Source organism: Ursus arctos, unplaced genomic scaffold (assembly GCF_023065955.2).
Source record: "Ursus arctos isolate Adak ecotype North America unplaced genomic scaffold, UrsArc2.0 scaffold_28, whole genome shotgun sequence".
NCBI classification, from domain to species: domain Eukaryota; kingdom Metazoa; phylum Chordata; class Mammalia; order Carnivora; family Ursidae; genus Ursus; species Ursus arctos.
Genome location: NW_026622963.1, coordinates 29,312,709 through 29,324,927, shown reverse-complemented (window position 1 = coordinate 29,324,927; position 12,219 = coordinate 29,312,709). Strand labels below are relative to the sequence as shown.

At 46.0% G+C, this 12,219-nt stretch overlaps 1 protein-coding gene across 1 annotated transcript in view; it reads left to right on the top strand.

Moving 5' to 3' along the window:
* SV2B (synaptic vesicle glycoprotein 2B) overlaps nt 1-12,219 on the top strand; it is a 178,635-nt gene that overhangs the window by 144,288 nt on the left and 22,128 nt on the right. The window contains exons 7-9 of the mRNA XM_026510421.4: nt 2,863-2,973; nt 3,783-3,871; nt 6,024-6,188. Of these exons, the coding sequence (XP_026366206.2) occupies nt 2,863-2,973; nt 3,783-3,871; nt 6,024-6,188 (365 nt within the window). The remainder of the gene's footprint in view (nt 1-2,862; nt 2,974-3,782; nt 3,872-6,023; nt 6,189-12,219) is intronic.

The following is a 12,219-nucleotide window of genomic DNA, read 5'->3' as shown; positions in this document are numbered from 1 at the left end:
CAGTGCCACAGGCAACAGGGTAGCCATTTCTCTCCTCCACACTTACCAGCACTGACACTTAGCCTGAATTTTGTTTCTTGCTAGTTTCCGTAGTGAAAAACCAGTGAGTGGTAATTTCCACGAAGATGTCCTGTTAGTTACCAGGATCCGTGCTCCCCCAAGCACTCTCTGTGGCCAAGGACGAATGCCTACCCTGGGTCCCTGTTTTGCATAACGCCCCTTCAGGCTGACTTCAGATCCATTTCCACAAGGAAGCCCTCCTGGGTTAACCCCCTCCTACTCTGATTCACTGCTTTTGCAACTTTGGCCTCTGCCGTGGATTCTGGACAACACACTTGTCCTTGTGAACTGTTGCTTAGAAGCCCTGAATCTCAGGCAGGGCCACATGTCTACTAACCCACAACCCGGAGCCTGACAGTCTGGGCCCAAATCCCAGTTTTGATACTTTCTAGCTGTGTGGCCTTAGGCAGCGTACTCCCTCTGCCTCAGTTTCCTTATTGGGAACAGAAGGATAATAATACCTGTAAATACGGTTATGGTAAGGATTGAATAAAGTACCTAATTCCGTACGTGCCTCGGAGTAGGGGCTGCGTAGATGTTAACCGTTATTCAAAAATGTTATGACACAGGGACGCCTGGGTGGCTCAGTCAGTTAAGCGTCTGCCTTCGGCTCAGGTCATGAACCCAGGGTCCTGGGATGGATCGGGCTCCCTGCTCAGCGGGGAGTCTGCTTCTCCACCTCCCTCTGCTGCTCCCCCTGCTTGTGTTCTCTCTCTCTCTCTGTCAAATAAATAAATAAAACCTTTAAAAAAAAGTTGACATATTTTTTCTTAAATTGTGTCATGGCCTCAAAAGTATAAAAGCTTTCTGCTCTGGTCACTTCTTCAGGCCTTCATTCTCTTCGGAAGACTCTCTTGCCCACGTTAGAATTTGACAGACTGTGTGGGCTTTTCTCCTGTTCATCTGTCTTTGTCAGTTTAATTTTCAGACCCAGCCTGGGATGCTGAGAGGGACGAGGAAAACATCTCCCTCCCCTACGAAGCCCTAGGTTTTGGCCGTCCCATTGGCTGGCTGCCTCACGGGCTTCTGATCTGCCACCTGGCAGGTGTCCCCAGTAAAATGTTCTGCAAGGCTGGAGTAAACACAGGCCATAATCTGATTTAGACCCAATCAAAGACAAGTATCCTAGTGAATTGTAAATTAGAGTAATTTTGCTTGAAGTTGTCAATACACCCACTCCCAAATCCTCAGGGAATAGAATGCTATTTTCCCTAGGAGCACCAAAAGGGAAAACATTGCATTTGAGTGGATATATTAATGCTTTCGAGTATGATTTTTGCCATGCTTCCTGACTTGATGTCAACCTTGCCCTCTGGCCTCTTTTGGCTGCATTGAGGGCTCATGGGCTCCCTGGGGGTATTAGATAGCATGAAGCCCAGCTCCAGCCAAGAGTTCTGTTGTAGGGCCTGTGCGTTCATTCCCGTGTCAGAGCCCAGGCAGAGAGATTTGCAAAGGACACACACCTGGAGATGGTCAGACACGCCCAGGAGGCTCTCAGCGTGCTCACACACCTCCTATTTCGGGAAGAATATGGATGCTTTTATCAGACTCTCAAAGGGGCACCCAGCCCTCTCCAAAGTGTAAGAACTACTGTTTTTAGGGTTTAGAAGAGCACAGCCATGCCGTCCTAGACCTCGTGCTCAGAGTTAATGAGTCTGTTGTCCACACCCAAGGGCTGTTTTTTCCCCTGTGGATTACCAGCCTCATCTCTGTATCTCTTCCTGTCTCCTCACACTCTTAGATGGCTGAAGAGAGTGATGGAGATGCTCGTAGGATGAAAACCTTTTTCCCTAGGCAAAAGTTCGTAGGAGGGGGTGATGGAAACCCCGAATTTTTTTGAGTGTGCTCCTCCATTTTCCTCTGAATAAGTTTGCAGGCATGGACCTTGCTAACTTGGCTAACCATCTCCTTAACATGATGGTTAGTTATCGAATTCAGTGGTTGCTTTAAACACGAGGTGACTTGACAGTCACTGTCTTGGTGAGTCAGGATTGTGCATTGGGGCTACCTGCTGACATTGGACAAGTCCATACTTTCTGGGGCCCTTTAGGGGGAGTGCTGAGATATATAACCTTATCCTTATTCCCCATTTCTTTGATTTCCACGAGGAAAGCCAGAGACATGATTTCTCCTATCCTGCTGTGTTTTAAAAATATCTTAAGTAGTACGGCACCTGGGTGGCTCAGTGGGTGAAGTGGCCAACTCTAAATTTCGGCTCAGGTCACGATCTCAAGGTCCTGGGATTGAGCCCTGCATCAGGTTCCGTGCTCAGCGGGGAGTCTTCTTGAGGATTCTCTCTCTGCCCTCTCCTTCTGCCCCTCCCCCTGCTCGTGCATGCGCTCTCCCTCCCTCTCTCCCTAAAATACATAAATCTTTTTTAAAAAATATCTTACCTAGCAACCCCCTCTCCCAACACACACACACCATTGCTTACATGGGTTCTAGACTTCTGTGATGTTAATTGTTAATGCCTAATAAGATAGATTTGTGAATTTTAAGGTCAACTCAACTGTGGGCAAATTAGACGTACATGGAATTCAGCATATTATGACTGACGAATATAAATTTCTCAGAAGCGTGAAAAAGATGGATTCATCTTGTCTGCAGGGGGACATACCTCCCTGGGAAAGGTTCCCTAAAAGAGGCCATGCACATCTTTGGTTAAGAATCACTGAACTAGAGGGTCCTCCAAGGCTCCCGTATCCTTCGATATGTGACATAAAGTCAGTTACATTAAATTAAACATCGAGAAGTCTGACACAGAGTGGGGTTAAGACTCTCTAGACCATCTTTGTTTTGCAGGTTTCCCACATCAAAATTCCCAAGCAGATGGATGAATTCATCGAGATCCAGAGTTCAACAGGAACTTGGTACCAGCGCTGGCTGGTCAGGTTCAAGACCACGTTCAAGCAGGTACGATTGGGAACATGTGGGAGATGAGAGGGAGGACATCTGGAACTCTGTAACTTCGGTGAATGAAGGATAAATCCCATGAACGCCCCCACCAACCCAAGGCAGTGTGATGGGGAGGGAGTGCCCTGGATGGGAGTGTTTGGGACACAACTCATGCCTGCTTTTCACTCACTTCATGTGACGTGAGCCACAGATTCTCCAAACCTGAGTTTCTTTCCTTTGCTCTTCCTTCCCAAGGCAAAGATTTTGAACACAGGTGAAATGTCTACTCTTGGTAAACATCCTTCTCTCTAGCTTCTTCTCTTTACATAATCTGTAGGAAGAAAGGAATGAGTGAAGTAGATGGCCCTTTGAGGTGTGTTGGTGGTTTCTGAGAAAGTCTCCATAAAGGGCAAGGCCATTTCTCTGGAGAAGTGAGTCCCATAGGCAACTCAGCTGTCGAGCACTGAGGCAGCTGATGAATGGTTGAATGGTTGTTAAATGTTGGGAATATCACCCGTTCCCACATGCTGGGAGCAGAGCTCACTATTCAAGGTTATCCAGGGTCTTGAAATCCCAACTCAGTGTGCTTTTGATGAGGTATTAATGTGTTCCCAGGGAAGATGCTCCAGGACTGTTATGTAGGAGGCCGAGGCCAGGTAGGAAGAAGAGAAAAGGCTTTGTTATTTGAACAGAATTGCTGCCTCTGGGAGATCACGGATGTCCATTCTCTCCTGGGGCCCTAGGAAATTTATCAGAAAATGCTAGAAACGAGCTCTCCCAAGTCACAAGTCTCTTGCTTTAATAACCCTTCTGTGTGTGGGTTACAGGTCTGGGATAATGCTCTGTACTGTGTGATGGGGCCCTACAGGACGAACACACTGATTCTGGCTGTGGTCTGGTTCACGATGGCTTTAAGGTAAATCCTATCTCACTTAACTTCATTAATCTCCCTATGCCTCCAGCGCCTCATCTATAAACCAAAGATTACAATTCGTTCTAACTCCTAGATTCTGGATGCTTTTGGCTGCAAGTAACAGGCAGCCCATTCTCGTGGCTTCTACAGCAAGGCCACATCTTGTCCTTTGTAACAAGAGTTCCGTAGAGAGGCAGGTCCCGCGTGGGGTTTCAGCCCCAGGCTACGTCTCCTGGTGGTTGCCAGATGCCTATGCTCTTCTTGGCATCCTGTCAACGTGGGAAAATGTCCCAAGGAGGAAGAGGCTGCCTCTCTCTGAGCTTCTCTTTGTAACAGCAAGGAAAGCTTTCTCAGGAACCCCCTGCCAATCCCTGCAGCCTTTCTCCCTATTAACCAGATGTGTGTCACACACCTAGTACCAAACTAACTGGCGAAGAGGATGGGATTTCCCAGTGATTTCAGACTAATCAGGATTTATGTCTGAGCTAAAGGTACTGTTAGCTTTCCTGAGGGTTGATGCCCAAACAAAATCTAGTTTCTGTTCTTGAGGAACGAGCAGAGAATGAGTGCTGGATAGGTGGCTGTCAGTTGCACTGTGGCTATGGGATAAAAGAGGGAGACTCTGCAGTACTATGCCCTACAATAAGGAAGATTGAGTGTAATAAGAGTGGTGATTAGCTGGCTCCTTTCTTAATTGGTAGGTCATTTCACGCATCTCCAAATATCATGACCCTCTTTATGCCACTTAAGCCACTTACGGCATTATGAAGCTATTTGCTGTATAAAGTGCTTGCAATAGTTTCTGGCACTTAGTAAGTGCTCAATTAATTACTATTATAATCGAGGAACTGTCAACGAGATTTTAAACTTCCATCTGTGAAATTGCTTGGTTCACCATCACCTGTGCCCAAAGGAATGAAATGGGGTCTAATGGCCTCTTTGACTCGTGGAGGAACATGGGGAGACCTGATTTCTTTCAATATCTATTCACGGAGACCCAAATGAGTAAAGGTAAAGAGGAAGCCAGACCCTACTGCCCTCCACTTATTCTGTCTAAGTGAGAAGAGAATATTTCGGAAGCCAAAGATGGTAGACAGTAGGATTCAATTCACTGGGAGTTCTAAATTATGTCTTGTTTATATTTACTTATAGCTGATTCAATTTTGTTGACTAGATAATGCATTTCAAGTGTTGAAACAACAGAGAAATACATGTGCATAGCTTTCCATAGTACAACACCACACTGTCTTCAACCAGGGCCTTATTGCTAGACTCTTGGGAAGTCTTCAGACTTCTGCTATTACGAATGATACCACAATGAATAACTATGTTTGTAGGCAACTTTGTACTTGGGTGAGCTGATCAATGGATAGGTTTCTAGAAATGGGATTATGGAGTCAAAGGAGTAAATCCATCAGTGACTTTTTTTGGCCATTGACCTCTCCTCCATAGGATATTTTTCCCCGCAGTGTAGGAGGGCATCTGTTCACCTATGACCTAGTAGTTGAGAATGATAATGGTGTGGCTTTCATTTGCATTTTTCCTCTTATGAGTGGGACTGAGCACCTTTTTTTAATGTTTACTAGCCAGTTTTTTGAGTTTATGATCTTGAGTTCAGCACGTATAAAGTTATATCATCTACAGATGGAGGTGGTTTTGCCTCTTGCTTTGCAATTTTGTATTCCTGCAATTTTGTATTTCTCTCCCCTGTCTAAGTGAGTTAGCTAAGCCCTACGATGTAGTGTTAAAGAGCAGTGGTGATAAGGGGTGTCGGGTCTTGTCCCTGATGTTTGTGGGAATGCCTCTGCTATTTCCGCATGAAGTAAGACTTTACCTTTGAGCTGAGGTATGTATTTTCTTACGTGTTAAGGAAGTGCCCATCAATTCCCAATCTATTGTGTATTTTTTTCTTTAACCAGGAATGCATTTTTTAAAAATCAAATACCTTTTTAGAATCTATGGAGATGGTCATGACTTTTTCCCTTAGATCTGTTCAAATGATGATGAGTGATAGCATGGCACTTAGCAAGTGTCTTAATTTCTAATAATGAACCATTTCGTACATTTGAAATGAGCTTGATTTACATCAGGTTAGGGATACAGACTCTGATCATGAAAGGATAAAGCCTGTCGCTGCTCGAATATTTTGTTGCAGCTACTATGGACTGACAGTTTGGTTCCCTGATATGATCCGGTATTTTCAAGATGAAGCGTACAAGTCCAAGATGAAGGTGTTTTTTGGCGAGCACGTGTATGGTGCAACCATCAACTTCACGATGGAGAATCAGATTCACCAACGTGGGAAACTCGTGAATGACAAGTAAGTGAGAGATCCTGGGCTTTCCCCAGATCAGGCTGGCAGTATGTGGGAACTGTTCTTGGGAGAGGGGCCATTGGAAAGAGCATTCAATATGGCAGGTGAAAGAGCTGCAAAGCTGTTGAGGTACCTCAGAGACATAGCGAGGCCTCCTGGGGCTCTGTACCGTGCCAGCCTCCAGTCATCCCTGATCACCTGGCTGGAGCTGATTCATCCAGTGATGGAGACATTTGACCGAGGAGAGGCAATCAGACCATTTTTCCTGAGACCTCACACCTTTAATGAAGACGTGCACAGGGCTCTGGCCTCCTACCGGTACTTGCCTAGAAAGAGGGCCCAGAGGGTTGAGATCCCTACACCAATTTACCTCCTGGATTTGAGCTTTTTCTTTGGTTTTGGAAGCTTCTCTAGAAGCAAATCCAGAGGCTAATATGACACTATATTATGTTATTCTTTCACCTAATATGACCTCCAAGGGTTGGTCAGCATGGCCTGTTGTCATCGAGAGTGTTGCCCCTTGGGGGCAAAATCGGTGGTGTATTGGAAGAGTCCTGCCCACATCTTTGTGGGGCTGCTTTCTCAACTCCTTTCACTTCTCTTCCTATTCCTGGGACCAATGAGATGGGCAGTCCCCCCACTGGGCTAATTTAAGAATCCTTTTTTGAGGCTGCCCTCTGCAGACCCCCCAGATGGGTCAGGACAGCACATGAAAGTTGACCCCAGGCCACATTATTCACTACGCTGAACATTTACTCCTGTTTCCCTTCTTGAATTGTACTTAGCAAGCTCATCAAGTCAGCTGCACAGTGACATCCGAAATACCGTGGCCCAGGTAGGTCAGTGTCAGTGACATAAACCACCCCATATTTACCGCCTCTGTACAAGAATTAACACCAAGAATTCTCCCCTGCAGTGCCTGGTCTCTCATGACCCTCTGTGCCCACCTATGTGTTTGAGTGAAGTGGCCCGGCCCGTGACTGTCAGCCTATGTCTGGGTGAAGTCCAAGGGGGCGAGGAGAATGTCTTCTGCATGCTAGTCCATACCGCTCTCACAGGCCACACCCGAGCAAACGCTCACTGGTATTTAGGATGAGAAAGTGTGAGAGGAAAGGGGGGATATTATTTCTATAAATATGAGACCTTTGGGGAGGAAGGTTAGGACCAAGCATGAGTGGACAAGGAATTCAGACTTTCAGATGATTGTTTTTTTATGCAAAACCCAGTCACAACCATCTACACATCCGTGTGCCCACGCACGCACACAGCCTCCGTGCAGACACTTCAGTCACCAAAATCTGTTGAGAGTGGCCCTTCAGGGATGGCACCTCGAGCTGGGGGGGTGGGCGGTGGCCACCCCAGGATTTCTCACTCTCAGGGATCTTTGGTATAAGTTGAGGGATCTCGTGCTGACATTGCCAATGAAGAAATGTTGCTCTTGCTTTATAAGAACGCTTTGGAAATGTTGAAAACGAAGGGGTATTATGGATGGCCAGATATCACCCATGACATGACACCATTCACCGCAGAGACGAATTCAGTAAGAGAGATCTTATTCGTGAAGTTTCCAATGCTCGTCGATACTCTCTTGTGATATTAGTAATAATAGTATGACATTGATCAATAGGCCCATAATCATAACCATGGCAGCCAACATTATAAAGCATTTCTAGGTGTCAGCACCTGCCTTAAGCACCCTATGTAGATTCTGTCATTTAATCCTCACAAAAATGAAGGAGGCCTCCAGGAGACAAGACATACGCTTTCCATTGTACAGCTGGGGGAATAGAAGCTCAGAGAGGCTGAGTAGCTTGCCCAAATCACATAGCTAACATAAGTAGAAATATCTCTCCCAATGCAGGCATTCAGACTCCAACCCCATACCCTTAACAACTAGACATTTTTTTCACTGGGACACTCTCCATTCCCACAGAGGCCCTGAATTACATGGTGTCTTCTGCATTTAAAAGTTCATCATGGTGGGGGGGGCGCCTGGGTGGCTCAGTCGGTTAGGCGTCTGCCTTCGGCTCAGGTCGTGATCCCAGGGTCCTGAGATGGAGCCCCGCGTCAGGCTCCCTGCTCAGCGGGGAGTCTGCTTCCCCCTCTCCCTCTGCCCCTCCCCCCTGCTCGTGCTCTCTCTCTCAAATAAATAAAATCTTAAAAAAAAAATTTAACAAGTTCATCGCAATGCCAGCGTCCTCGTGGTTTGCAACAGCCCGGTTTTGTAGTTCTTAGACTTAGCTATATAAAAAATGGGAACTTCTGATCCACTCTGTTCTTTTCACCTGTCTCAGCCTCTGGAAGCTTTCCTCAAGCTTCTGGATGGGAGTGAGGAGGAAGCAAGTGTTCCTGTGGACCCGGGCCCGCCCAGGACCGTAGTTTTTGCCAGGGTCTGGGAGTGCACAGGCACGCCGAGTGCTGTGAATATTCTGCGTGCACGGATATGCCGCCACGTTTCCATGTTTCAAGAGCATGTGGTTGCTTTTGTGTAATTATTCAAATATAAATTCCTTCGGAAGTTGCAGTGAGTTAATTTTAACTTGTCATTTACATGCTCTTTCTCGGTTTTGTTTTGTTTTGTTTTGAAGAGAGGGAGAGAGCGGGGGGAGGGCCAGAGAGAGACTCCTAAGCAGACTCCATGCCCAGCGCGGAGCCCGACTGGGGACTCCATCTCACAATCCTGAGGTCGAAATCAAGAGTCAGACACTTAATGGACTGAGCCACCCAGGAGTCCCTCATTTATATTTTTTCACCAATGGATCCTAAAAGTACAACCACTATCAAGTGAAACCCATCATTTTTACCCCCAGCAAGTTGAATAAAAAGGGTGTTTTTCTCCTGGGAAGATTAGGAACCTTGAAACTTATCTAAGGAATGGAGGAACCTGGTTTCTTTTCTTGAGTTATGCTGCCACCTGCTGATCGTGGGCTAGAAAGCACCTCGTCTTTGAAAACCCCAAGCCTCTTCGGGGAGTTAACTGCTGTATTCTAGCTTGGGTGACGCATTTCTCCATCCCCACCTTGTATCCCCCCTTTGGCTTCATCCACACCTGGCTAATTTAAAATTTAAATAGAAATTATTTACCTTACTGACTGTCGCACGTGGGGGAAAATGACTTTGGTGTAAGTAGGGTTTCAGACTTCACCCACAGGCTTTGTCAATAAAAGAGAACCTCTTGAAGCCTGAACTTCATCCTGCTGGAAAGACAATCCCTTTGGCCCCAAGAAGAAATGAAAAGTACACAGATGAGTTTGGGCCTGTTCCCCCAGCACCATCTGCAGCCCTCCTGCTGCGTCTAATGGGACCGGGCGGCTCTGAGTTCTCATCCCGCTTTTGCTCTAGGACTCGTAAGTTTCTGGAAAATGCAAGAAAGGCAAGAGAAGAACTTCCTATTCTAAATGCTGAGCCCAAATGTCAGGCCAGGCTTCTCCTACTCTGAAATCTCTTAACTGAAAGCAGGATGGCTTTTTTTTTTTTTCGTCCAAGAGTATGTGTAAACTAATTAATTAATTGCCCTCTCCGGTTGGGGAGACATTTCTGCTTGGAAGGGCTCATTTCCGTGAGGGTTAGGATTGGGGAAGAGTGTGATACAAGACAGTCAGCCGGGGGCGGGGGGCGGGGGGGAGGAAACCAGGAGAAAAGCACTCATGAGACCTTCCAGGAGAAGGTCAGGGGGTTGAACTCTGAAATGAGGTGGTTTAGCAGAAAAGAGAAGGTTGGCTTCACGCATCACACGGAGGCGTTCCCCACACTGTTCAAAGCTCCTTTGTGTAAGGCAGAAATAAGATTTTTTTTTTAGCTGCCGTGGGTCTGTTTGAGGGCACTGAAGTCCCGTGAAGCTGCCACGGGTGGGAAATGTGTAAATGCACCTTCTGGCTTCCAGGTCTGGGGAAGGAGCTTGAGGGACTGGGTTTCGAGCCTGGACAGGTCAGAGACTAGCTGAGACATCTCTGAGCTGTGTAAGCCTCCAATGTCCCGTCTGCAAGCCCTACTATCGATAGATAACCTACCTCATGCTTCAGAGTTGATCCAGTCTCTCAATTTAATACGGGTCCTGCAAAGATCTTTGTAGAGACTCTTCTGGGATATTTTATAACCTCACTGGCTACTGACAATCGGCTTGCTTTCTCGCCATCAAACATTTACACAGGTTATGGCAAATAGAAATCCTATTGGTTTGAGGATGTTGATTTGGTTTCTAAGCTCTTTCATTAGTCCTAACGGTTCCCCTTTGTTATTGATGGATGATCCCATCATCTGCAAATAACCATTGTTTTGTCGCCTTTCTTCTCTTTTCTATTCCATTGTGAAGCACATCAAATATGAGGGAAGAGCGGAGAGTGCAAACAACCCGTTTCAGAGCAGCCAGCTTTACAAAATCATAAACTGTGCTGTATTTACTTCAGATTTTAAAATAGATGGAACATTGCTCACTCTGTGAGTCTCGATGCAACTCCTCTCCCTCCCAAAGCATAATGATCACGGTCGTTAATAAAGCTGGTGTTTTACACTGATGGGTGTTTTTATACTTTTCCCGTGTGTTCCTGTATCGATAAACATTGTGCAGTTTTCTTTTGCATGGTTTAAAGTTTAGATAAATATCATACTATGTGGTATATGTAAATGCATAATTATACTATAAATTTTACGACTTGTTTTTTTTTGCATAAAACTAGGGTTTTTAAAAAATCTTTTCTTTTTAAAAAAGATTTTATTTATTTATTTTAGGGAGAATGAGCGAGAGAGAGAGAGAGAGCTCTGACCAGGGGGAGGGGCAGAGGGAGAGGGAGAAGCAGACTCGCGGCTGAGCTGGGAGCCCGACCTGGGGCTTGATCCCAGGACCCCAGGATCATGACCTGAGCCGAAGGCAGATGCTTAACCTACTGAGCCACATAGGAGCCCCTGAAATTAGGGTTTTGAAGACCCTTTGCATTGGTTAACATGCTGCATAATTCAATTTCATTAATTTAAATGTCCTTATGTGAGTATTCCGTATGTGTTTTTCTGTTCTTCTTTTGATGGACGTTTAAGTTGTTCGCAATTTTTGGCTGTTGCACATAATACTGCAGTAAGTGTTCTCATGGGAGGAATTTTCTAGCCTGATAGCCAGAGGTGGAATTGCTGGATGCGAGGATGTGAGCATCTCAGGCTCAGTGCACAGTGGTCTCCATGAGCCTTGTACTAACCATACTTCCCATTGGCAGGATCAGTGTGCCTATCTCTCTACGACTGGGGCCATTTTTGGTTTGTGAGATTGAGGGGTAGGACATGGCGTCTCTTTATCCTTTAACTTGTATTTCCCCAGTCCTGGCGAGATTATCTTTGCCTGTGTTTCTTGGCTCTTCAGGTTTCTTCTTCTCTACCTGTTCATGGGCTTTATCTTATTTATTGGATAATCATTTTCATATTAATTTGCATAATGTCTTCGTCTGTTTAGGCTGCTGTAATGTAACACCACTCACTGGGTGGCTTACAAACAGCAGAAATTCATTTCTCCTAGTTCTGGGGACTGGAAGTCCAAGATCAAAGCACAGGTAGATTCTGGATCTGGTGAGGGCCCTCTTCCCAGTTCATAGACGGCCGTCTGCTTGTTCTGTGCTCCCGTGGAGAAATGCAGGAGGGAGCTTTCTGGGGCCCCTTTCATAAAGGCACTAATCCCATTCATGACCCTCCTGACCTAAGTCCTCCCAAAGGCCCTACCTCCTAATACTATCACACTAAGGATTAGGTTTCAACATACGGATTTTGAGGGGGACACAAACATTCAGTCTCTAGTACATGAGTTCTTTCTTTATTTTAAATTTTATTTATTTATTTGAGAGGGAGAGAGAGAGAGAGAAAGAGAGAGCACACAAGCAGAGCAGAGAGAGAGAGGGAGAAGCAGACTCCCTGCTGAGCAGGGATCCCAACGTGGGGCTCAATCCCCTGACCCTGGGATCATGACCCGAGCTGAAGGCAGACGCTTAACAGACTGAGCCACCCAGGCACCCCCGTGAGTTCTTTAAATGTGTATGTAAAAACCAAGGGTCAATTATGT